Source organism: Lethenteron reissneri, chromosome 27, assembly GCF_015708825.2.
Source record: "Lethenteron reissneri isolate LAM-NWPU_2019-01 chromosome 27, ASM1570882v1, whole genome shotgun sequence".
Taxonomy (NCBI): Eukaryota; Metazoa; Chordata; class Hyperoartia; order Petromyzontiformes; family Petromyzontidae; genus Lethenteron; species Lethenteron reissneri.
Genome location: NC_083805.1, coordinates 1423208 through 1449966, shown reverse-complemented (window position 1 = coordinate 1449966; position 26759 = coordinate 1423208). Strand labels below are relative to the sequence as shown.

The 26759-nt window shown below is 50.8% G+C and overlaps 2 protein-coding genes and 1 pseudogene across 5 annotated transcripts; 1 reads left to right on the top strand and 2 right to left on the bottom strand.

Moving 5' to 3' along the window:
* Positions 1–634: 634 nt before the first annotated feature.
* On the bottom strand, positions 635–21020 carry LOC133348285 (V-type proton ATPase 116 kDa subunit a 2-like). 4 transcript variants are annotated; one of them, XM_061561021.1, is made up of 23 exons: positions 20868–20997; positions 19511–19627; positions 18883–19075; positions 17231–17309; positions 16404–16501; positions 15476–15610; positions 14432–14538; positions 13132–13258; positions 12747–12829; positions 12344–12437; positions 11751–11828; positions 10655–10789; positions 9701–9851; positions 8920–9059; positions 8232–8389; positions 7399–7489; positions 6349–6467; positions 5698–5923; positions 5084–5215; positions 4518–4661; positions 3713–3830; positions 3088–3259; positions 635–2707 (listed from the first exon to the last, which is right to left on the bottom strand). In XM_061561021.1, exons 3-23 carry the CDS (start codon positions 18997–18999, stop codon positions 2614–2616), a joined length of 2598 nt encoding a protein of 865 aa, XP_061417005.1. In that variant the 5' UTR covers positions 19000–19075; positions 19511–19627; positions 20868–20997; the 3' UTR covers positions 635–2613. The 4 variants fall into 4 exon arrangements, with proteins under 4 accessions (XP_061417005.1, XP_061417004.1, XP_061417003.1 ...); XM_061561020.1 differs by lacking the exon at positions 19511–19627 and having other exon boundaries at positions 20886–21020; XM_061561019.1 differs by lacking the exon at positions 19511–19627 and having other exon boundaries at positions 20868–21004.
* Positions 20488–21777, bottom strand: LOC133348249 (histidine-rich glycoprotein-like). The gene is made up of 2 exons (XM_061560963.1): positions 20664–21777; positions 20488–20619 (listed from the first exon to the last, which is right to left on the bottom strand). The coding sequence occupies exons 1-2, from the start codon at positions 21775–21777 to the stop codon at positions 20591–20593; spliced, it is 1143 nt and encodes a 380-aa protein (XP_061416947.1). The 3' UTR covers positions 20488–20590.
* Positions 21778–23620: 1843 nt separating this feature from the next.
* The window catches only part of LOC133348246 (polypeptide N-acetylgalactosaminyltransferase 9-like), a 30318-nt pseudogene continuing 27179 nt past the window's right edge, over positions 23621–26759 (top strand).

Sequence of the window (26759 nt, the reverse complement as noted above, 5' to 3'; positions counted from 1 at the left end):
ACATCTTCTCAACTCTTTTAAGTTGGTGGTCTACTCACGACATCATGGACACATTCAGTTATACTGGTAGGAACCTCCTGGTTACACCAGCCCACAGGGGATTATTGTGTCCGTTCGTGGTGCATCAAAAAATGGGAGGGGTGGGGCTGGGTGGGGAGGGGCTGGTCACCCCGTGGTGCCCTTATAAAACTCAACGTTTAACCTACTCACGCCGGCTTGTGCCCGCCCTCACAATCGGGCATATTTGCGGAATACACCACGCCGCCGTTGACCCTGGCCATTGACCGAGCAACCCAACGTTCCTACCAGCTCCCTCCGCAGGAATGTGTTTTTGAGCTGGCGGTCTGGATCAGGCTGAGGGATTATGCATATGCAATACACATTTGCGTATTTGCTAATACGATAAGCTTACCCCCGCTGTTGTTATTTGGTAGGTTTGGCATGCGATATGTGAATTGCGACTTAAAGGTTCCGTGACCCAGAACCGGTTCTGATCGCACGATCCACTGTGGTCACTCATGGCCCGGAATACAACTCCGTAGCCGGATAGCAACATCGCGGTTATCGAACCACCGCACCACCACCACCACCGCTCCAATCCCCGAATTAAAATCACCCATCGCAAAACACTTCCTCATTACCGAAGCCGGTAAATGGAATAGCATTTATTAATTCGCTTCAACGGACGACACGAAATCAAACCATTCCGTGAAGTCGGTCTCACCTCCGACGTTAAAGCAAGACCCAGAGATGTGGGTTATGTGGTCAGGTCCCATGAATGCAAGTGCAATAGTAACCGTTTGGATAATACAAATTATGATCTCCCCCCTACCCACCAACCTCATTATCAAAGGGAACATTTCCTGTAAGATTATTTAATTTACGTCAATGGAAACAGGGTCTCACCACCGCTCGGCAACCCTTCCAAAAGTCGCGTGTGGCTTCAAAAACTTGCTGCAATGTCCATCACACAACGTAGCAGAGTGCGTCGACTGCGCATAGTCATGCCGATGTGTGCTTCTGAGGGAGCTCTCAGCACGTGGAGCGAAACGTCGGACGTCGCAGCGCACGACACGCGATACGACGCGAGAGTGCATCGGACAGGTGACATTTTAAAACTTTAGTTTTCAGTTAATTTGATGTAAATTTCCCAAGTCTTGATTTTGGCCCTTCCAAAGTTTACGAAAACAAGACGGGTATGAAGTTAGTATTCGTAGAGTCCATTTTGTTGTTCTGCAGAAAACCCTGCAAGTCATTATTCTGTTTCATGCAACTGGTCACAAGCTTCCAAAAATCCACAACGGGTTTTTGGAGATCGGTCTCGGTACTCGGGGGGTCTTTTTACAAAACGTCATAAGGCAAGTCGACAATTTGTGAACACCAAGGAATGAGCGAACAAGTTTACCACGCCGACCCAACACGGGTCAGTCACCGCATACTCTTCAGGGTACATTCACTTGTATTGCTAAAAACAATATGGATTTCTGTTAGCAAGGCTGATGCAATTGGTGTCACGGCCTCAGCAGAGAATCTTAAGATACTCTACACATGCAAACAAAAGCAAATTCATATGTAGCCCGTTCTACAGAATCCCCATATTTTTGTAAGGGTCCCCATGGACCGTGTATTCTTCATGCCCTGGCAAAAGACAAACACTCGGTGTTTATCGATACAATGCAATACAGAAGAGAAAACGTGGCAAGTTCAAGTGTTCAGAATGGAGCACACCTCCATTACAATAAATGTTTCCATCGAGTTAAATCACGCCAGGTGGCCCATCGTCACGTCGCGATTGGTGGGGTTAGCATGGCTACCCCCACCTCTTTCAAGATGTCTGGATACCTCCTAGAGGGGCTCTACAGGTCCTTCCGCTAGCAGTGGCATGAACGTTATAGTGCAGGGCTGCACCTTTACCTTGTATGCCAGGCGTGTATTAAGCACAATGCAGAAGTGGCTGAACACCTGAGCAGCGCTTGCCACATGCCACTTGTGTGCAATGTGTGCATGCAAACGTGGTATTACGTATACATTCCGTGTAACGATCTTCATGTGGACATTGCAAATTTTCTTTGTCAATAGAGCAAGATTCAATGTCTGAACGGTACGCCTCGCACCTCGTCTTCACAGCTTCAGGAAGCCAAGAAAATGCACTTCCAAAAATAAAAGGAAATTAAATAATCTTGTTAAAAACAAATCACCTGTATGCATATATATTTCGTTATTCTAAAACTCAAGACACTATAGTTTACACGTATTTAATATATATTTTTATTCATGCCTGCCTAGTTTGTTATTATCCCATTCCCGAAAAAAATTACTTTTGGCACAAAGAATATTTTTGGGCTACGTTTTTCAACATCCACCATCGACTTAACTGCAAAAACAGCGCAAGGGGCGCTCTCCGCAGCACTGCGCCGGAGCCCTTTCACTTTGCACGTCTGAACGATCATAAATACGGCGGTCAACGAATGGAAGCGTCAATCAACGACACTCGACAATTAACGACCTCGGGTAAGCAACGCTAAAAATGTTGCGATATTTGAATTTGTGAAAAAGGGAAGGTGCCCGTTTAACGGGTGGTGCTATGACGATGCCAGAGTGAGCGACGAGTCATCACGCGTGTCTGCTTCTCAGCAGTATCGTTGCGAAGGAGAAAGGAGCGAACTTGTACCCCATGCCAGAGTAGAACTTGTTCTGGAACTCCACCCTGCAGTCGCACGCGCACACACACAAAACACACGTGCTCAAAATACACAGCTACAACCGTCATACACAAACAGGTGGTGGTAGTAGTGGTGATATCGCCACCTCATTACCAAATCACCCGTGATGCGTCCGATCTCAACAGATCTCGGAAACTAAAGCAGGGCTGCGCCTGGTTGGTGCTCGGGGGGGGTGACCACCAAGTAATGAACTGGCGTTGTAGGCCGACGCAGGGCTACGCTGCGGGTGGCAGCTGACACGCAGAAAGGCACCCGAGTCGGGAATCGAACCCGGGCTCTTCCTGCAGCGAGGCACGAGCGTTACCACTGCACCAACCTGCTGCCCCAAGGCTTGTGGGGACGCAGGGAAGTCAGCGGGACTCACCAGTGGAGGCGCAGGGCGTGCAGGAACGCGGAGAGACCCTCCATGAATAGCAGGATCACCACGGTGAGGGAACCGAAAAACCCAAACACCGGCACCAGCAGGGGCCCGCCTGCCGAGCTGGGCAGCTTCAGTCCGGTGCGCATCACCATGTTCCACAGCACCTCCGACAGCTCTGCATGGACGCAACGTAGGGCGCAACTGTGAGGTGGGTGTTATTTAATAATACTTCACCACGCCGGTTAGTACGGATTGTTGAAGGCGGGGAAGCATGGAGTACAACAATGGCTTTTACTTAAACTACCCCTGTATGTATGTATGTTGAATTTCTTCCGCACCATACATAGCCAACCACGCTAATCGGGAGGTACCCCTCTGCTGGCCACCACGGTAGACCCGTAGCGACCCCTTTAATAAGCTAACAACGGCGATGATAACACAAAATGCAAGTTTATTAAATAAGCGAGCGAAACAACAGAGAGGTCCGAACAAATACGGGGGTGGGGGGTGCGCGGGGCAGTAGGCGGGGGGCAGAGGGTGGGGGGCAGGCGGAGGGGAGGTGGGGGTGGGGGGATGACACGGGGCGAGACGACACGGGGCGAGACAACGCGGGAAAACCTCACGGCACCTGCGTGGGCGAGGCTCAGGGCCCACAGGCGCAGGTAGGAGGCCGTGTTGGAGATGCAGCCCAGGCAGTACTCGATGGTGTGGATCGCCTGGTGCATGAACGTGTCGCCGGTGTCAAACTACAGGAACACGGACAGAGTGGGGACGAGTCTCAGGGCAGGGCTTCTCCAACTGCACTTTTGGCGGTGCCACGCAAGTGCTGTGGTGACATCGAGAGCCGCGTGGGATCAAGCGTGGCGGTGTCGTGACGTCATACCGTCGACACGCGTGACCGCAAACCTCTACCGATCGTCGCTATGCCACTATGTACTCGTTTTTATCACTTCAATCCTGACCATTATGTACGTATGTTGAACTTCTTTCGCGCCGTACGTAACCAACCGTCTCTTGCCTACAGCTCTGCCGTCTCGCTGATCTATCTCTTGTCTAAGGCTCTGCGATCTCTTCCTTCGAAGGCCACGTCTGGCCCCCCTGGCCAGCGGGTCATGAAATCTGTCTTACGATCAATGCGGAAAGACGCAGCCTGTTTGGTTTTCCTTTCCAAAGATTCGTGGACAAAAAATTCGGAGAGTGATCATCCGTCTACCTTTACGAAGCGACTGCACAATCCTTATCATGTTCAAAATGCCAAAGCCTTTAAAATTAAAGTGGCCCCTTTGCTCCGACGCGTTCACACCTCCTGCGACAGCGGTCGGCGTGCACCGCGACACACACGTCCTCCGCGTGTCCCAACGCTCGCGTCCGCGTGACATTACGTCGCGCGTCGTGCCACAGTTGTACAAACGCGGCACGCGCGGTGACTTCACCTTCTCGGCGCCGGTGTCGGCGCCGGCGTCCGCACCGGGTTCGGTGTCCTCCTCCGGCATCAACATGGAAACGGTCACATCATCCGTCTCGTTGATGAGCGGAATGTACTCCTCCTCTTGGTACCTGCGTATGCGCTGCGAGCTCTGGCACACAAGCAAATGGCAAACGCAACCTTGCATTATCATTGGATACACTTCGCGTATGCACACGTAGAGCCCTTTGTCAATGCCACTGCTGGATGAGGGCCTCCACATGCCGTGGGGGTAGTGAAGGTTTGCTTGTTGTGTGGCCGTGTGGCCGGGTGGACGTGTGGTCATGTGGCTCAGTGGACGTGTGGCCGTGTGGCTCGGTGAACGTGTGGTCATGTGGCTCGGTGGACGTTTGGTCGTGTGGCTCAGTGGACATGTGGCCGGGTGGCCCGGTGGACGTGTGGCCGTGTGGCTCGGTGGACGTGTGCTCGTGTGGCCGGGTGGCCGTGTGGTTCGGTGGCCGGGTGGCCGTGGGCCGTCTGGCGAGAGCCACGGTCGCCGCTGTGTTTGGCGTTGGCGGTGTGGAGTTGGCGCACCCCGTCTCGACGCGAGTTGGCGCCGTGGTGAGCCTGCACCATGTGCTTGCGGTAGAGCACGTAGGGCTTCCCCAGCAGCAGCAGAGGAACCATCAGCAAGGCCACCACCATCAGGAAGTATTGCAGCCCCTCCTGAGGATGCACACACCAACATAGATTACAAACAAAATTTTAAATCCCTACGTAGCCTCAACAGACTGTGAAAACAAGCACTGTTCACCTATAATGGCCGAGACGGCGTACGGGGAGGTGTTGTGGCCAGAAACACGCCCCACCACCCATATCTCTCTAGTTCTGATGTTCATACACCACCGAAGGTACTGTACATTCGGTGGTGGATCGGTCCAGATATTCATCACTAATTGTGGCCTGTTGTAAGAATCAAACTCAGGTTGCCAGGTTTGAGCACTGTGCACTACCACACTACTGCTCCCCCAGGGGGAAGGGGGAGTGGTTACAAAGACAAAGATCCACCGTATAGCCTTAATAGACTGTTGGGGCAAGCGCTGATTGCGAGCGCCTATTATAACCCGCACGGCGCATGAGGGAAGTGGTGTGTGGTCACAGCAGCACGCTCGCCCGGCCGGTCGGCCGCGTCTGACGGTGCGACGTGCCTGTCCCGCAAAGAGCAGGCCCGGGCCGCCCTTTTCCCGGGACGAGGGGCGGAAGAGGAACATGTTGATGAAGATGATGAGGATGCTGGGAGCGGTCTGCGCGTCGTCCACACCCCACGCGCACCACTTGTAGAGCACCATCAGCACGAGGTATCCGAAGAGGAAGAGCATGAACACCATCTCCGGCATGAACACGAGCCAGATATCCAGAGGGCGACGGAAAAACCTGCCACAGTACCGTGCCGGTCGCGCAACCACGGGGTTAGCCAAGCATGGCAGTGGTGGCTGCGATATACAACTGCGGTATACGACTGCGGTGTACGGCTGCGGTGTACGGCTGTGGTGTACGGCTGCGGTGTACGACTGCGGTGGTTTATGGCTGTAACCACAGCGATGTGGGCGGTGGTGAACTATGAATTGAGGGGTGTCCTGAAAACACATCATCACCACGGCCACCATGCCTTTCGGTCATAATGGTTGTTTGGTCATACTTTACTACGCTAGTTGGCACTGGTTGGTGATGACAGTGTGCCTCAGACCCGTTCGGAATCGAACTCGGGTTCACCAGGTTCGAAGTAGAGCGCGCGAGCCACCATGCCACCGCTCCTCCCCACTTCCCTGGTGTGTATGTGTGCGAACGAGCGACCGTACCGGTGGTTGAAGACACTCAGGATGACTCCAAAGGTCATGTGCACCATGCCCAGAATGATGGACATCTTCATCTTGTAGGAGTTGAGGAACGTGAGGCGATTGGCGGCCAGGTTCCAGATCTGCAAACGCACGAGACCTAAGTCACATAACCTGTGCATTGCCTTTCAATAGGATAGCAACCCCTTAAAATGCAACGAGTACCCCAATTAAAACACAATTTGACATCATTTGAATTTTAAAAACTGGATGTTTGAAACATGTTGGTAATAATAATCATCACTATTATACTTTACAAGCCTTTGTGAATCCACTGTTGGATAACGGCTTTCCCCCATGCCGTGTCGGTCATTGGTGTTGTTTCACCATACTTCACCGAGCTCGTCAATGAAGTGCTGGTGGAAGGCTAGCTCAGGTATCACTTGCCGAGAATCCAACTCGGCGAACTGGGATCATAGCTCAGTATGTCAACCGCTGCACCGCCGCTCCCCCCCAGACTCATTTATGGGCACCGCGGTGGCGAGATGTTAACTCCCTCGCCTGGTAGGCAGGAGGCTGTGGGTTTAATCCCAAACCTGATGCCCGTATATATGGAGTTTTCATCTTCTCGTTGTGGTTCCGTGGATTTTTCTCCGGGTCCTCCGGTTTTTCCCTCCACATTAGAAATATGCCCTTATGGTATTTGGCTGCTATATATTTCCACGTGATAAGCCACTTCATTGGGCTACCATTTGTGGCCAGGTCGCTTCTGAAAGAAAGCTACATAGCTTAGTGGGCCTTACCTGGTAAAATAAAAATTGTTTAGTTTACATATAACACAAACTAATCGAATCTATATATGGTATGTGCACACTTTAGAGATACAAATCGTATTATACTTAAAAGTATATTTGTTTAACTTCACTGTATTGCAGAGGTGACATCCCCTGCGATGGATCAAATCTTTATTTGCGTTCATTCACTGAACCAACAGACTTGGGCCAATTCCACAGGACACGCTATTGCACAACACTGGGCAACACGAGGCAGTGACACGAAGCGGCGGTGACTCACGGGGTCAATGCCGAAGGGGTAGGGTCCACTAAATACCCCCTCCACCTTGGGGTCCAGACTCAGCAGCTTGTTCGCCCTCACGACCTCCGTTCTGTGACAAAAAGCAGATTTTAACACCTTCCTCCCTCCCTCCCTCCACTTCTGTCCACCCGGCAAGACAAACGGCTACACGAGGGTCAAGTCTCGCGGCAGGCTGCGTGTTGGTGTGGAAAAGGTGTGGGTACTCCCACCTTTTCCAAGACGTGTGGCTAGGGTGGAAAAGTAGGCCAAATACCATCCGCAGGGGCTCTGTGGAGCTGCCTCGCGTGGAGGCCCCTTGCGCCAACAGTGGCGTCAGAATAGAATGGCAGTGGCACTTTTACCGTGATACTTTGATATGAAGCTGAGACTCAAATGCTTATGTGCGTGTGTGCGAGTGTGCCTATGTGTGTCTGCTTGTATATTCGTGGGTGTGCATGTGTGTATGTGTGTGTATGCGTGTGTGTGTGGGGAGCGGCAGTGTAGTGGTTGGCGCACTGCGCTACGAACCCAGCGACACGAGTTTGATTCTCGCTCACGGTCATCAACAGCGACGATTATCTGAATCGGTCCTGAATGGGCCTCCCCTATGTCGCCTCAAATGAGTACCCGGTACAGTGTGCAAACAAAGGCGGCTGGGCGCGGTGTTGGCCACCCACCCCTCGTGTGCAGTGCTGTCCTTCATAGGTGCTCGCTAACAGCACTTGCCCCAACAGTCTGTCCAGGCTATAATGGGGGATCTTTGTCTTTGTGCGTGTGTGCTTCTAGGCAGTGTGAGTGTGTGCACGTGCGCGTGTGTGCATATGTCCACGTACGTCCAGGGCCCGGATGAGTACATGGCCGTCACGTTCCAGGACGAGGAGAAGAGGTCGATCGACTTGGAGAAGCAGTCGTTGTAGATGAGCCCCGTGTAGATGGAGAAGAGCCCCATCAGCAGCACGATGTAGCGACCCTGGAAGAATATGCCGAAGATCTGGACGCACATACGCACACGCAGACATCATCGTCATCATTTACTACTCGCCTGGTATACAGGAGGTTGTCGGTTTGTTCCCGACCCTGACGCCTGTATTTTTGGAGTTTGCATGTCTCTCTTCCTGTGCTCATGTTCATTTTTCTCTGCGTCTTCCCTCCACATTCAGAAACGTGCGTTTAGAGTATTTGGTTGCGAGAAAATGTCCACGTGATAAGCCACTTCGTTGAGCTATCATATCTGGCCTGGTCGCTTCTGAAAAAGAGCTACTTAGCTCAGTGGGCCTTACTTTGGTAAAATAAAAATAGACTTTAGTTTTTGGAAGAGAAGACCAGGGTAAAAATGGTGCTTGATAGTGTTGCCGTTCATTAACCGTAGGTTACCTCCCAAGGTACGTCTCACTGACCTCAACCTCCCCGTATGCACCCCCCCCCCCCCTTCTCTTCTGCTGATTAGACCGTTCCCAAGCTGACACCCCCCACCCACCTCTCCCCAGCCACCCCCATCGTCGCTCGCGGTTAGGCCAGTACCTCGCTCTCAGCGGCCTTGGGTGCCAGACGCTTCTCCATGATGACCATGGCCAGCGCAAAGAGCAGCATGAGAATCCCGTGGCCAAAATCTCCGAACATGACGGCGAACAGGAACGGGAAGGTGATGATGGTGTACGGCGCTGGGAGACAACACACACACACACACATGTCGTACATACTAATGACTATTTAAGCTATAACTTTTTTTACTTTACCAGGTAAGGCTCACTGAGCTATATAGCTGTGTTGCAGAAGCGACTTGGCCGCAAATGATAGCTCAACGAAGTGGCTTATCATCATGTGGAAATTTATAGCTGTCAAATACTGTAAATAGATAAGCCTGTGGAAAGCACAAGGAGTTTTGTGCAAGGTCCAAAAGACTAAAATAACAAGACATGATACAGTCATGCATATACTTGGATTCAGTTACACTTTACAACGAGCAATTGTTTTGGGATGGATTGAATTTAGCGATACGGAAGCAGATTGGGGAGCTGACAGGGCAAAACAAGTATGCATATTTGTAAATCGTCATTTTTGCTCTGGTTTGTGTCTCTCCAAGTTTTGTGAAATCCTTTGATATATGTGTCCGGTTTGCAAAGTCCCTCATAGCAACACAACTTTGTACTAAAGTTTATTTCATTTTGGATCAACTTTACAAGAGGTACCCACCCACCACCACCCACCTCCGTTACGGACGGACTGACAGAGCTAACGAATTAACGATGATTTCAACTCTAGTCTGACAGCGTCGATATAACAGCGACGTGTCCTGGCGCACCTGGGTTGACCTCGCGGTAGCTGCCGACCCCGTAAGCGTCCACGATGCCCTGGAAGCCGCCCGTCAGCTTGTTGGTGCGCAACAGCGTGGGCGGAGACTCGCGCGTGGGAATGCGCGTCAGGAATGATGGCAGCGACGCGCCGCCCTGGATCTGTGCCCGGTCAGCGGACACACACAGACACAGAGCAGCGTTACACAATGGCAGCGTCAGATGTGAGTAGCGTTGCACACACAGCAACGTTACAGATAAGTGGCGTTGCAAGCGAGTGGCGTTACACGTACAACGGCATTAGGAAAGGCACAGTGGGCAGGTAGTTAGTTATTAACTCAATTCAACAATCGTGCCTTTTTATAGTCATATCCCACTTCACCACTTTCTATGACTGATAGATAAATCCTCTGAACTCTAAACATTTGGCTCTGAATATAATTATTTTTGTGTTTGGTTGTTGTCCTTCCCCCGCGCCTCCGATTAGCATGGTTGGCTATGTACGGTACGACAGAAGTTCAACATATGTACATACAACATCAATCTGCACCAGTAGATTGTGCAGCAAAACAGATATCATAACGTTTGACACGGAGACTGAATGAACGCAGCATGGGTCATTTAGGATCAGGGGGTGTTTCCACGATGGGGGTCACAAAAAGAATGACGTGGAGGTGCCGAGAGAGAAAGGCTGCAAACAAGAAAGGTGGCCATATTCAGGACATAACATAAAGAGTGTCATCACAGCTGAAGGACATGGCAAACACGATTCTGCAGGGGAAATGAAAGGAAAGAGAAGATTGAATCTGATCGGTTGGCGAAAGGACGTTCCGGGTGGATGGTACCATTCGTGAGAGACGCAAAAGATCGGAAAGCACCCGTCACGCTTGCTCAGTGACGAAGTGAGACACTAGAAAGATGGTGGGGCAGAGATGCGCGCACACGTGCTCGCTCGTGATGCTCACGGAGACTTGTCGCAGCACGTCCTGCAGGCTGCCCAGGTCCGCCGTGGGACACCACACCTCCGCGATGAGGCAGCGGTTCGTGACGTCGTAGCGGCACAGGTTGAGCGCGTGGTAGATCGCCTTTGTCTTGCGCACCTGTGCAGCCCCGCGGGCAGAGGCAGACAGGCGACGAGACGGATTGACGTAATAAGGGTGACACTGAGAGACAAAAGGATGCAATAATGTCTGAAGCAACAAAGCTGGTAGAAGACAAAGACGGAGGGAGTTTATTCGGCGAATTGTTTACGTGGCTCTTGAGCCGACGGGAGAGGAAGAAGATGGGATCATATTCATGTTGCGCACCTGCGCAGCCCCGCTCACGCACAGCGCATGCAGGCACGGTTGTATTACAAAAATGAAAATTGTTTTGGAATATTCGTCAATGTACGGGTAGAGCGGTGGGTGCAGTGGTTAACACACTGCGCTTGTGAACCTGGCGACCCGAGTTCGATCCCGAGCCACGGCTAACATCAGTGGCGACTGATGGCTGCACCAGACCTGGACCTGCTACTCGTCCCCCTTTGCAATCCCACCAGTGGACCAATGCCTGGAGGTTTTGCGGAGAGACAAAAGTCGTGAGATAACATCGGGAAGATTTCTTGGATCTGGACCTCACATCACCAGAAAAAGCCAGACCCTGCCAGAACTAGCAACGGTTGGAGATTTGCCGCGAATGGGGTGCTGCGGTGGCGAGATGTTATCTCCTCGCCTGGTGAGCAGGAGGTCGTGGGTTCGGTCCCGACCCCGACAGCTGTATATTTGGAGTGTGTTCTCTCCGTGATCGCGTGGATTTTTCTCTGGGTCCTCTGGTTTTTTCCTGCACATTTATAATCAACGTTCGGTTACAGTATTTGGCTGCTATCAATTTCCACGCGATAGGCCACTTTGTTAAGATATCATTTGTGGCCAGGTTACTTCTGAAAAAGAGCTATATACCTCAGTTGGCCTTACCTGGTAAAATAAAAAAAAGTTTAGAGTGCACTTTCAGCATGTGCCGAATTGTCAGTGTCATCAAGGCATCAAGTCACGTCTTGAGCTGCCAACGCGCTCGGCTCACCTGGAGCTGCCAGGTGCTGATGTTGTCCACCGCCTTGAGCAGCATCTGGCGCAGGTAATCGTCTGTGCGCAGCAGCACCTGCCACAAGGGTGAGTTAGTGGGTCGTTGGATCAGGAAATTAACTGCTGATGCTGTCTGCTCGGTGTGAAATGTTCCAATGTGGGTTTGCGATCTGAATTAAGAAATTATAGCTATTTATTAAAATTTCCCCCCGTTTGTACAGTTTTGTTCACTCTGTTAGCCTAAATTTAACATTTAATGTATAATTTGCATGAATCGAAAATAATCTAATCTCATAAAGACAAATAGATGTACGTATCAAGGGCGTAATAATAGATTTTCATCGACAACTGCCCCTTTATAAGATTAATGCATGTAGTCTCTGTATAGCATCTTGAGAGGCAGTCACAATTACATTGCATTGTAACGTCACAAGCCTACGCAAACACACACAAAACCATCCACACATTGACACAAACTCATCGAGTGGCACAAAGCCCATCCACACGTGACACAAACCCATCCACACGGTGACACAAAGCCTTCCTCAGTTGCGAACAGCTGATACTCTCCGAGGTGTACCAGAAACGCACCACTTTTATGTCCTCGATGCGCGTGAAGAGCCCCATGAGCAAGTCTCGCCTCTCCTTCTGCGTGTCTGGGTACGGGTAGAGGTGGCAGTGGTAGCTGGGAGGGAGTGGGAAGGGAACGGTTACTCGACACATATCCTCCGTTTCACGAGTCGCTAGAAAGTCGCGATTGAGCGACGGTCGACAACGATGACGGAGTGGCGGCCAAGGGGATGGAATGCGACGGGAGCGATGAAATAATCTCGCGTGTAGGTGCTGGGTGGATTATTGGATCGAGAGAATCGTTAAGAGATGGCAACGGCTCGGGGAGGTCTTCATCCGGCAGCGGATTGATCGTGGCCGATGATGATGATGACCAGAGAAGGGGGGAGATGAGCAATATGCATCGGAAAGGGTGAGAGCTCACCATTCGCAGATCATCCGGACCTTATTGCCGATCTGCTCACCCCAGTACGACACCAGGATGACGCACCAGTTCACATTCTCGCCCTGTTCCACACACCACGCATGTCAGGCCATGATCAATATGAACATAGTAACCTTTGCGTATATGAATATATGAATACACAAGGTCAACTCAGCCTCAAATGAGTACCCGGTGCAGTGTGTAAACATCACCACAGGGGGGGACAGGGAGGCCAAGATGGTTGAACGTGGCATTGGCCACCCACCCCACCGTGTGCCGTGCCCGCCTTAATAGGTGCTCGCTAACAGCACTTGCCCCAACAGTCTGTTAAGGCTACACGGGGGATCTTTGTCTTTGTCAGACATTGAGAGTTGGCGAGTCAGACCGAGTCGGGGTCCTCCAGAGGCTCCGGGATCTGCATCTGGTGGAACACCATGTAGCCACGGCAGGCCCTCCACAGCATCCGCTCCAACGCCGCCACCTTGCCGGGGTGCACCACGCCCGCAATGAAGCTGCGCGCGCACACACGCACGCACATATGTACGCACGCACACACACGCACACACGCATACGCACGCACACACACATACGCACGCACGTACGCACGCACACACACGCACACGCATGCACACACGCACCAATGAAGAGAACAGCTGTCATCTCAGGGCCGGCGCTAGCGGGCTGCTGGGGTGGGCTCTGCACCACAAAGTGTCCCCCCCCTTTGGCATCACCGAGGATGTCACTCTCCCCCTTAGTGGTGAATCACTCTGACGGTTGCTTGCCCCCCACACCACAGTTCTACTGCCCCACCACCCTGGTCCATTAGAGAGGAGCTGGAGCCACGTCATCTACTGTTTCCCTGCCATGGGCAGGGGATGTGAAGCAGAATTAAAACAATAAATACTGCTGGACTATTTTGATAATAAACCTTCATACTTCATGTGGAGGAGGGTGGAGAGGTGGCGCAGTGTTTATAACATGTCAAAGTACAGCGTTATAGTTATAACGAGAAAATCTTCATGGCAGGGCATATAGGCTCACGATGATGTACCATGTAATAAACTTCTGCAATTCTGTTTTTGTTTATGCGTTTGACTGCAGTGTGATGTTCATTACATCATGTAGACTGTGTAAGTGATAGATTTAATATGTTTGTATATGTGTCCTTGCGTGTTTGCTACGTCATTTGACACCCTGGACAACCCGTTAAAATTACATTTTCTATCTCAAGGAATTACGCAGGTAAAAAAATGGTATTAAGTAAAATATTTTGGAGGGAAGACATTCAGTAGAATCATGAGAACTACTTTGCCAGTATTCAATTAGTAGAATGTTGCAGATGTATGCAACCAGCATGCACTGGCTTAACTGCACGTGATTAGCAAGTGGATCGGCAGTAGAGCTAGCGGCTAGCAATCAGAAAGGTTGCAAGTTCTAATCCCGGTTGGGGGGGGGTTGACTCATTCCTCTAGGATAGATAAGATGAGTACAACTTTGCAGGGAAAGTCATCAGCGGTTTTCTTAAGGAGAGGCTCGCTCCTGTCTCAGGTGCGCATAATTTCCACCACTGGCTCTGCAGGGCCATCAACTGGAGGGGAGTGCCAATGCCTTAATGGTAATTTGAGCAGAGCAGGAAACTGCTCTGCGACTTGGACAGCGACGGGAGAGCGAGCTCGCGGCCATACCTTAGTCGGGCTCCCAGGCGCTGCACAAGCCCAGAGTTCACCAGCGGCTCCTTTTCCACCGACGGAAATTCCTCGTACTCGCTGGATGTCTGCTCGATAATTTGCTCCTGCACGGTAGGAAGAGAGAACACGATGGAGAGGCCACGGACCAGCTGATCCAGCGGGTGGCATTTCACGTTGACAGGCAACTCCCACCAATTTCTATTTTATTGAATAAGTCACATTCCGATTGAAAGCTTTCGTGACTGCAGGGATTCATCTTCTTGGTTCTTTCGGTAAAGTCACGTAGAAGGGAAATAATAAAATAATAAAAATAAAACATAATAAAATACGGTCTGTCTTTCCGACAGACCTGTTCTTCACCTGAGGACGGCTGCTTGCGTTGTGGCCGAAACGTCGTGAGAATTGTATTTTATTATGTTAAATTTAATTATTTTATTATTTCCATTCTACGTGACTCTACCGAAAGAACCAAGAAGATAAGTCAAATTCGTATCATTTTTATTATATTGAACTCTGCATTTATAGAGCGTAAATGTCTGAGCAACTCAAAGTGCCTTCTATCGCATCTCATCTCAAACATTCCAAGGGGACCCCCATTGGCAGCTGTCCCTTTTTGGCACGAGATGACTGGGCACCGGGCTGCAAGTGGGCATGAGCCTGTGAGTAGAGGGCAATGGTTTGACAGTCGTAAGTTAATTGTGTGGGCATATACCGCCCTTTTGTCAATCCACTGCTGGATTGACAAAAGGGTTATTTCACCATACTTCACCACGCTGGTTATTTGCATATCCATTTGTTTTTATCAGTTTCAGCCTTGACGAGCTCATATGCCTGTGTGCATGCAAATCCAAACTTTCAACCCATCACAATTTTTTTTACGATTTCCATCAATCACATTTGCCCATAAATTTCATGTGAAATGAGGCCGGGTGAGATGCGGCGTGCGGGTGGGGAGTGGGGCAGAAGGTGGGGGCGGGGGGGGGATAAGGCGGGAGGGATGGGGTGGGGGTGGAGAGCCGTGTGGAGCATGGGTGATGGCACCTCGGACTGGTCCCGGAAAGCCTCGGAGATGCGCAGCACGTGCGAGTACTCCTCCAGCTCGAGGCGGTTGTGCCGCAGCGTGTCCTGGTTGCGGCTCACCTCGCGCAGGTCCCCCTCGAGCTTCTCCGACTCCGTCTGAGCCACACGCGCGCAGCGGTGCGCGCACGCGTAAACACGACGACAAATAATCCTCCGTCTAGTCTGTACCTCCCTCTAATCTATGATTTGTTAACCCAGCAGCAAAGCCACACTGAGTCTTACGATTCTTTTTCAGAAGGGTCCTGCAAAGTTTGTTTGCGGTAAGGGGGCGACGTTGCTACGTGTAATCCCAAATAGCAACACGGCCCTCGATTGTGAAAACTAGATAACCCTTCTGAAAAAAAGTGTAATCCTAGTTCACAGGTAATAAATATACTTCACCACGCTGGTTATTTGCATATACATTTGTTTTATCAGTTTCAGCCTTGACGAGCTCATATGGGATGTCTGGCCAATACCAGTTACATTGTATGGGATTTTTGTTGAGCTATAGGAGGAAACCGAATAACCCCGAGGAAACCCACAGAACAGCGGAGAACATAAAGCTCCATACAGAAAGGCACCCGAGTCGCGAATCGAACTCAGGAGCTTCTTGGGGTGAGACACAAGCGTTACCACTGCCACAACCACGGTCACTGTTCCCATCATTTTCACTCACCGATGTTGGGACTGACCATTTATCTCATCCATACGTGTTCAACCGTGCTCATTACTTCTCCCTCTACTCCAGCCTCCTCACGACCATCTACTCAATGCGATCATTTACACGTAGCTGCATAAGAATTAGCAGTCTGCCTCCAGCAGCGGATCGATAATGGATGATCAGGATGACAATGATTCGAGAGTATCAACAGACCGGACAGTCCTGGCTGACACAGCGAAGACGGACCTGTATCTGCAGCAAGTCACGGGCCAGAGGAGCGCGAGGATTCCCGCTCGTCAGAGGCAGCGCGACGCCGGCCTTCGTGATCTCCTTCTCGATGTAATCTGGGCGATGGCCGACAGGGGCAGGCGGAGACACGGGCAAATAAAGCATGCCGTTACCGTTTGTCATCACGTTGAGAGACACCAACGCAAGGGATCAGAAAAACAAGTGAGAGACATCGGATTGACCGTTGAGAAAAGTAACAGGCAACGATCATTAGTGACGGCGTGGAGAAGAGAAGTAAAAACACAAATTCTGTTCCCTCCTCCCACATCTTTCTCTGCGCATAAAGTAAAGTATTTATTTTAACACGTCCCATCGGTCGAACGGCCCTTCTGGTAGTGCATTTTTTCAGCAGCAATTCATTTAAAAACAAAAGTGTATTGCTTATGTGGGGAAACAGCCGTGTGCTTCTTAATGAATAAAAGCGGGTTTTTGGGCAGGCATGATGGTCGATAACAACACGGCATCCACTCTGGATATGGAGCGAGGAAATCAGTTTGTGTGCAGGTGTCAGGTGGATTGCTTCATCCCAAGAATGTGAGATATGGATGATGACTTGGGGAGACCACCCAGCAGTGGAGTGATCATGGCTGATGATGATCACGTCTTATGTTCTCAATAAACCTGAATATAATGCAAGTTAAAACCAAGCCATGAATGCAAACATCACAATTGAGCCAAGACAGTTGCAAGAAATATAAATGTTTGGCAAGTATATGAAGTATTCCATCCTGTGAAGCTAGGAAAACATAAACCACAAGTCCCTAATTTTCCACAATTACACTCACTGAGAATTTTCTCCATGTCCTCGCACCTCCTGATGTCCGTCACGTGCTTCCGCTGAAAGGCGCTCACTTGTGCGTTCAACTGAAGACCAAGCACATGACACACAAGAGACAAATGACAAAGATCTTGCTATAGCCGTAAAAATAGCTGGGGCACGTGCTGTGAGCAACACTCCACTATGACCGGCATGACGCACAAGCCGGTGGTGTGGGCAGAACCATGCTCGGCTGCCTTCGTCTTCGCCAGCGGCGATGCTTACACGCAACTCTGGGAACTCATTTAAGGCTGGGTTGAGCTGGGGGAAGGCCCAGGACCGGTAAAAAAAAACCCTCGCCACTGACATTAGCCATGGCCCGGAAGGGAACTCAAGTCGCCAGGTTGGTAGCACAGTGCGCTAACCACTGCGCCATCGTCCCCCCACTCCAAAAGCACACACTCACCACTGGTCCGCAAGGCACAAGCAGATACAAATCACTTTTGACATAAGCCTCCGATGCTCAAATAACAATTTAAATTTTTCACATTCACAACATACCCGCTGGGCTTTCGTGGGAAAACCAGGGTGCAATATTTTTTACAATGCCCAAAAGTGATTTTATATCCCACAGCACAATGAGACCGCCTCAAGCGAGCACAGTTTGTAGTGAATGGCTATGAACAATATATCATCAGAATCCTAGCAACGGAATTACTTTTGTCCTTGTGGATGCGAGGGGAAAGGGAAGATTTTGACAGAAAAGCCTTCGGGACCATTCAACATAATAATAATAATTTACAGATCTTTGTCAATTAAATGTTGGTTGAAGGCCTTTGTAAACTGTCAGTCAAGGAAGTTATTTTACCATACTTCACCATGCTGGTCAGTGTGGCTTGGTGAAGGGGAAGTCCAGGTTCTGATATCAATCACCACTCATGAGCCGTGATCAGGAATCAAACTTAGGTCATAGGGCTCATAGTGCAGTGCGTGAGCTATTGCACCACCGTTTAACCCCATTGAACATTATCAGCATTTATAAACAGTTTAGAATCCATGCATCAGAAGGTCAAAATGTCACCATTGCCAATAACGCTGATGCCTGTACAATATCACAATCGCCAAAGCCTGTGGTTTTATTTTACTAAGTCAACACCTAATCACCAAGTTCCACTCGTGCAGTTTGCTACCGTGTGGATTCTTGTTTCCCCTTTGGTTTCTGCCCTCATTGGGCAAAAGTTCAAGCCGAGCTGGGCATCGTGGCTCAAGAGCTCGTGCACCGCGGAGATGGAGTGATATTCCCTGCACCGTCCTCCTCCTCCTCCCCCCTAGGATTATCCCGTGCACTCAAAACAAAAAGCGAGCGACTACTGTCCCCACAGATGCAGGGAAGGAAACAGAGATTAAAGCTTAACCATCTCTAAAGATATTCACCCAATCATAGCCCATATTTTTGTCCAATCACAGACCTGCCTTGGGCTGTCCTTCCCCATTAGCAGCCCTTTCTAATTCCTATTTGAATTAGCTTTTTATTACCCACACGATCTAACCCAGAAGAGAAATTGCGAATCGTGACATTGGTCAACAGAAATCAATGCCTTGCAGTCGGCAAAGAGGTTTGAGATGCGGTCGCATTGGTAACGCACTTGAGAGACCGTTTTAGACTGGAGCTGTACATACATCTCTGAACTCCACCAGACCCATCTCTCCCAGCTCGCTCATGCAGCTGTAGGCGGTGCCGTCCTGCAGGAACAGCTGGGCCAAGCACATCTCCTCGCTGCGGAAAATGGAGCCCATCTCTGCTACTGGTGGCCACCACCACCACCTCCTTCACCTCCTCCTAGCTGGCGGTGCGCCAGCCGAGGCTGGATTCCTGTGACACGCGTGCAGCGTTAACGAGATAGCACAGCAAGTGGGTTAGTTAAAACCACCTGTGAACGCGTGGCAAGACAGCGTGCGTCTTGGATGAAAAGTAAAATCTGGCGATGGGGAAAATGTAAAATGCTACTGTACATGTGTGCAGTGTGGCATGGAATCACTTGTATATGGAGAGGAAATATGTTTAGGCACAACAATGAAGAATGATGGTAGACCACGAAAATTGGAGTTGAGAAAAACCGAGTTACACTTGTGACGAGTGAAGAACTGGTTAGCTGAAAACCCGGCTACCCGAGTTTGATTCCTAGCCACGGCTAACACGAGTGGTGAGTGATATCTGAAACGAACATCCTACGTGGCAAAGCTTGGAGAGGCCTTCATCCAGCAGTGGATCAACCAAAGTGTATTAATCAAGGCTAACGACACGCACCGTTACAGAAGTTGCCGACTCGCATATCACCGAATGTGTCTCGGGTATCGCTGGCAGTCAGGAGGAGGTGGCGCGTGACTCGTCGCCACAGCCAGACTGAGATGTCCTCCTGACGTTCTACCAGACGCGGAAATATTTCACAGAGCCGGTTGAACTGCTTGATGAGGCTCAATGATGTGGGCTCTCACGTCGTTCTAGAGACGTGTGTCTAAGTGAGGCTCCACTCCCCAGAGCGACGTGGAGCGGCGATTATTGCCGGTGGACACAGCATCGCCGGGGTCACGGTTCGACTACAACGGCCGCCCTGATTAATACTACGATGTGGGGAGCGGTGGGGTATGAACCATAAGTAAAGATACCACGCGCAGTACGCTTCGCAGTCGAGGGTCCTGTGAAGTCAGGGTTCAAATGTGATAACAGAGTACACCCGATAATGCTCGACTGGGATGACACAGCAACAACAATCAGAATCACTATTTATACTGGAGGAATCCGATGAGCTATAAAGCACAAGGGGCTGGGTCAGAACGTTAAGAGTTGAGGCCTTGCCGGGCAGTGAAGCCGTCAATTCAAAAACTCTGAACCGCGGCGACGGATGCCAATGTACTGTACTCGAGTACAGTGCGCAGAGTACAGTACTCGAGTACAGTGCGCAGAGTACAGAGCGATGCAGTCCACGCACGCAAAGGAGAAGATAACGCATGTACAGTGCGTACAGTATGGTTTCGTGATTGCGTGTAGTACAGATGTCTAGCAGCGCACGTGTTCACAGTACGAGCAGCGTGCGTCTGGCGTGTTCTGTGCAACAGCGCGTGCTGTATTGTAGTGTACTGCAGGTGTGCAGTACAGTGGGTGACGATGTACTGTAGGTAGGTGTACTGTATAGTGGGCGACGGTGTACAGTAGCTAGGTGTACAGTAGCTAGGTGTACAGTAGCTCGTGTGTCAGTGTCGTTGTGTTGGCGATGGTTGAGCGAGGCCGATTGCGCGCAGCGACCAACTTGAGAGTGGCGAGTCGCGCGCAACGTCGCTGCAGTCGCGGGCAGTGGAGGCGTAAAGTGACGAGGTGTGTGTGTGTGTGTCACGAGGTGTGTGTGTGTGTGTCACGAGGTGTGTGTGTGTGTGTCACGAGGTGTGTGTGTGTGTGTCACGAGGTGTGTGTGTCACGAGGTGGCGTGTGTAACGAGGTGTGTGTGTAACGAGGTGTGTGTAACGAGGTGTGTGTATGTAACGAGGAGGTAACGAGGTGTGTGTGTGTAACGAGGAGGTAACGATGTGTGTGTATGTAACGAGGAGGTAACGAGGTGTGTGTGTAACGAGGTGGTGTGTGTAACGAGGAGGCAGGGCGCCGTCGTGACCTGTCAATGGGCACTCGCCGTGATGGTGACTGGCGGGGTAGTGGAGGTTGTCAGCGCGTGTTATCTTGTTGTAACCGGTGAAGAATATTTCGTAGTAAGGAGGTGAGTAGCAATTCGATGTCGTGTGGAGTAGCTTGTGGTGACGAGGTGAGTAGTGGTGAGTAGTGGTGGTGAGGGGTGGTGATGAGGTGAGTGGTGAGTAGTTGTGGTGACGAGGTGAGTAGTAGTGTGGAGTAGCTTGTGGTGATGGGGTGAGGGGTGGTGACGAGGTGAGTAGCTTGTGGTGACGAGGTGAGTAGCTTGAGCTGATGAGGCGAGTAGCTTGTGGTGACGAGGTGAGTAGTGGTGAGGGGTAGCTTGAGGTGAATAGTAGTGAGGGGTAGCTTGTAGTGACGAGGTGAGTAGCTTGTGGTGACGAGGTGAGTAGCTTGTGGTGACGAGGTGAGTAGTGGTGGTGACGAGGTGAGTAGTGGTGGTGACGAGGTGAGTGGTGAGGGGTAGCTTGAGGTGAGTAGTGGTGAGGGGTGGTGACGAGGTGAGTAGCTTGTAGTGACGAGGTGAGTAGTGGTGAGGGGTGGTGACGACGTGACGATGTGAGTGGTGAGTGGTAGCTTGAGGTGATTAGTGGTGAGGGGTGGTGACGATGTGAGTGGTGAGGGGTGGTGACGATGTGAGTGGTGAGGGGTGGTGACGAGGTGACGATGTGAGTGGTGAGTGGTAGCTTGAGGTGATTAGTGGTGAGGGGTGGTGACGATGTGAGTGGTGAGGGGTGAGGGGTGGTGACGACGTGACGAGGTGAGTGGTGAGGGGTGCGAGTGAGATGAGAGTGAACGAGGTGACTTCTGTCGTGACGCGGCAGCAGGGAGGGGGTGAGGGGAGGAGGTGAAGGGGGCGGGGCTCCACCCCGCATCGCTTCCGCCTCGCGCTGCTATCGCGAGACGCCTTCCTCTCGCGAGGTTTCCTTTCCCGGAGCCATCGCCTCTGTCTCACAACAAAGGCGCGCAGAGGCGCGTGTTTTCAATCGTGGCGGTGGGTGGGGGGCAACACAATAAACACCGTCCACCGCCACATCATCATCCACCACCAACTCCACAACCACCGCAATCACCATCACCACCACAATCACCATCACCACCACAATCACCAACTCCACTACTACAATCACTAACTCCACCACCACCACAATCATCGACTCCACCACCACAATCACCATCTCCATCACCACAATCACCAACTCCACCACAATCACTAACTCCACCACCACCACAACCACCGCAATCACCAACTCCACCACCGCAACCACCAACTCCATCACAATCACCAACTCCACCACAATCACTAACTCCACCACCAACTCCACCACCGCAACCACCAACTCCATCACAACCACCACAATCACCATCTCCATCACCATAATCACCAACTCCACCACCACAATCACTCCACCACCCACCACAATCATCGACTCCACCACCACAATCACCAACTCCACCACTACAATCACCAACTACACCACCACAATCACTAACTCCACCACCACCACCACAACCAACTCCATCACAACCACCACAATCACCATCTCCATCACCACAATCACCAACTCCACCACCACAATCACTAACTCCACCACCACCACAATCATCGACTCCACCACCACAATCACCAACTCCACCACTACAATCACTAACTCCACCACCACAATCACTAACTCCACCACTACAATCACCAACTACACCACCACAGCCACCACAACCACTGACTCCACCACCACCACAATCACTGACTCCACCACCATAATAATCACCAACTCCACCACAGTTACCACCATCACCGACACCACTGCCATTTACTGCATTGAACCCAGATTGCCGATTTCACAGCCCAGCAGTGTGCTAAACACTGCGTGCACGCAAGACATATTCGACGACGATCCGTGTTCACGGTCAAAGATGACAACCGCGAAGATGGGGTTGAGTTGAGCTTGTGTGACGAGGGGTTGCCGCTTGTGAGCTGCATACATGATCGGGGGGCCTTGCAGCTTTCACAGGAAAACTTCTATCAACAGAAAAGGGACGGTCTGGGAAAATCAGGGACAGGTGGCAACTCTACTTTAAACACACGTTTGGAGCTCGATGTAGTAACTAATTACCGGTAATCGAACTCCCAACACAAGTTCGAAGTCAACTAATCTATACTCGGGAAAAAAAAAACAAGTCTCATGACTCATTTTCAGGAGGGCCCTGCCTGCCAAGTTGTCGCTGTTGATGGAATGTTTGGAGGCTCCAGCACACAGCTTCACACAGACGAGGCATATGAACCATGCACGAACACAGCCGAAAGCTGTGACCAAATCCCCCAGAATATGCGCCTGATCCCGTCATATCTTGCAAGCCATTAGCATTCATAACAGGTGTTATAGGCTGCGTGGTTGTCAGCAGAGGACAATGCAGACAATGCGATTGTTACATCGTATGTACCTGCATGTTCCCGAGTCTTTGCTGCCCACCCCCCCAATTTATACACCCGTGTTGACCAGCGTGGTGAAGTATGGTCAAATAACCCCCACTAACCGCATCCGCTAGTGGAATGACAAGGGTTAGATGAACGTGTGCACGCACGTGAACACACAGGAGCAGACTGAGAGCCTTCTCGATAATTGGCTAAGCCGCACGGGGCAGATCATTTGTGACACTGCCCTCCTGCATGTGCCCTTGATGTCCAGCTAATCGGATTTTGGAGGAAATGACCAACAGATGCGTCGTCTCGCCGACAGGGAGCAGGCTGAGACGGACAGCTCCATCGCTACAGACGGCACACTCGTGGCATCAGCCAACCGGCCAGCAGCCGGTACCAAACTGGAAAAGGGGGCATCTTGAGCAACGAAGCCATTATGTTTCGCGGGAGCAGAACTCGCCAGTCCAGAGGGGATCCGCCAGGGGCTGTCAGGTATGTCGTCGTCGTCATCATCATCATCGTCGTTCCTGCTGTTTGTTTTTGGCCGCACGGGTCTTTACACATAGATTGCCATTTGATATCTGCCGTTATGACGACCAAATCATCCAACACGGCCTTCCTTTGGCTATGAAAGTTTACGCTTGCAATGTCGGGCTGAGCGTACACGTAATCTATTGAGTGTCAGAGCTGAGCTTTCTTAACACCAGATGATGCTAGCTGTAATCTCCAGCGAAACGTGGAATAACATTGTCAAAATATTACTTGATACATCACAGACTGGATGGTAATATGTAGTGCAGTGGTTCGCACACAGCGCTACAAACCCAGAGACCTGAGTTTAATTCCCAGCAACGGCTAACATCAGTAGTGAAGGATGAACAAACAGCCACTTGAACTGACAAAGGGCCTTACATATTATATGGTAATTATAATGTCTATTTTATGTAAACGCTTAGATGATTAGGAGCTGAAGAGAGCCTTAGTATTTTACATCTACTAGACGCTTTTATAAAGCATATTTAATGCAGCTTGTGGTTAAGCCTGGAGGACATGTATAGCACCTTTGTCATCCCATTGCTGGATAAGGACCTCCCCATGCTGAGGGGGTTATTTGACTATACTTCACCATGCTGGTCAATTGTGGGTTGGTGAAGATGGGGAGAATACACATCTGAGTACAATGGAATTTGCTGTGCCATTCTCTGTTGGCCGCAATGTAACCTTGCAGCTTATATCAACGTGTTTGTGCAGGGCGGTCACCCATCCAAGCACTATTCAGGTGCACCCCAGCTTAGCTTTAGAAATCTGACGAGAGACCATTCACTGGTTTCTGAAATGTAGTTAATGAGCAGCTGTGAGGGTCTTTATCCCTAGAGACTGTGATCCGAAATGAACTCCACTCGACCTCAGGATAATGAGCTCTGGGGGGTCCTTCATGTATCACGCCATCTAATTTTAGTGCCCTGGGAATTAGCTCTGTGCCACACATTTCACGCTCGGATGCAACATGTCACCTGCACATACGCGATTGCAGTAATCAAAAGACAAAGGGGAACAAAAAGTTATCCCCGGTTTAAAATGTTCGGCCTGGTTTTGATGAGTTGATACATTTGAATGGAGCAAATGGCAGAGTGGTTCGCACGCTGCACTGTGAACCCGGCCACCTGAGTTTGATTTCAGGCCACGGCTAACATGGGGTGGCGAGTGATATTTACATGTCCTGGGTCTCCCCCTTCACCAACCTTCGCCAGAAAGACCCCATTCAGACCCCAAACACTCAATGTAAGGGTCACCTATGTGTTGGGTATCCATCATTGAAAATGACTGACCCTCATTCAGCAGTGGTTTGACAACTCGCTGTAATTGCTCTTATTTCATTTTAATAGCAATGAGGTGAGCACAATCAGAACTCACAACTTTCCAATTGTGATTCCGGTGCATTACCAATAGTCACCCGGCATGCATTTTCTCTAAAATGCACGCCCTATGTGTGCAAGTACTATATACGCTGACCCATGCACCTAGCTGCTAATCAATGGACGTAAACATGTGTTTGTGTAAACCACTCTCGCTCTCTCTACCTCTCAGCCCCTACCCTCACCCGCCTCTCCAGCCTCTCCCGCCACCGCCCGCCGCCCCCCAGCAGCCGAGCCTCCTGGCTCAGATGGCGAGCACCGCGGCCGGGGTGGCCATCGGCTCCAGCGTGGGGCACGTGGTGGGGAACGTCCTCACGGGGGCCCTGAAGGGAGGCTCAGAGGCCACCGAGGCCCAGCACTCCGAAGCACTTTCCCAGGTTTCTGCGGCTTGACGGGGAATCCGTGGGTCGGTCGGGATCACGTTGTTGCGTATGTCGAGATTAAATTTGCCAAATCTGCCCCTTTGAAAACATTGGGTTCTCAAGCATAGCAAGTCACCAGTGAATTAACAAGAAATTTATCATATAAAAGTTGGTATCCATAAGAGGTTTTTTTGTGTTAGATCGCGTAAATATATGTGTCGTTAAACCCGCCACCAAAACAAATCAATTTTATTTGGTTTTGCACTTTGGCTAAATTGCCGCTTTGTGTGAATTACAAATATTGCTAGATTGTGTGGTGACAATATTATATCTCTGTGGCAAAGTGGGCAAGTGCTGCCCCCTACTTGTGTGGGCCAGAGGTCACTTAAAGGAACTATAGAGGTAGGTCTGTGATATCTCATTCTGTGGGCCGTTCTCTAACAATGATGGCACAATCAGGGAAACAATCAGGGGAAAAGATAGGAAATGATACATTAATTTCTACTTTAACACAGACCGGTTGCCATTTAAAGGGCTGTTCTTAGTGAGGGATTGGAAATAGGTGTGCCAAGTGAACGACACGACGGGTGGACATCCCGTGCACAGGGCTTCATTTCAGCTGGGTCCGTCGGGGTCAGCGCCTTCGAAAATATTTACACACCTGGGACACCACATCCAGTTTTCATCCCACTTTGGCTGCGATTAATACTCAAGTGCTTAGCTCAGCCTAGCAGCGACCAGAAAAAGTATCGAGCATGAAAAGGCGAGATCATGAATCGTTTCCCCCCCCCACCCGCAGGCAGGGGGAGAGAGGAAGGGACACGCCGGCCGAGGGGCAGTGCCTCTGGGAGCTGCGGCAGTTCATGGAGTGCGCGCAGGGACAGAGGGACCCGGCCCTGTGCGCCTCGGCGAGGCACTGCGCCACTGCAAGCTCGGGCATGGTCGGTGAATCCTGCAAGTGTCCGCTTCTAGGCACCAGGTTTCAAGCTCCCTGATTCTTAGCTCCACAGGCTTCAGGCTCCAAACTCTGGCATCTGAGCTCCAGGTTCCTGTGCGCCACGGTGGCGGAGTGTTAGCTCCCTCACCTGATATACAGGAAGTTGTGGGTTCGATGCCGACCCTGGCGCCTGTATATTTGGAGTTTGCGTGTTATCCCCGTG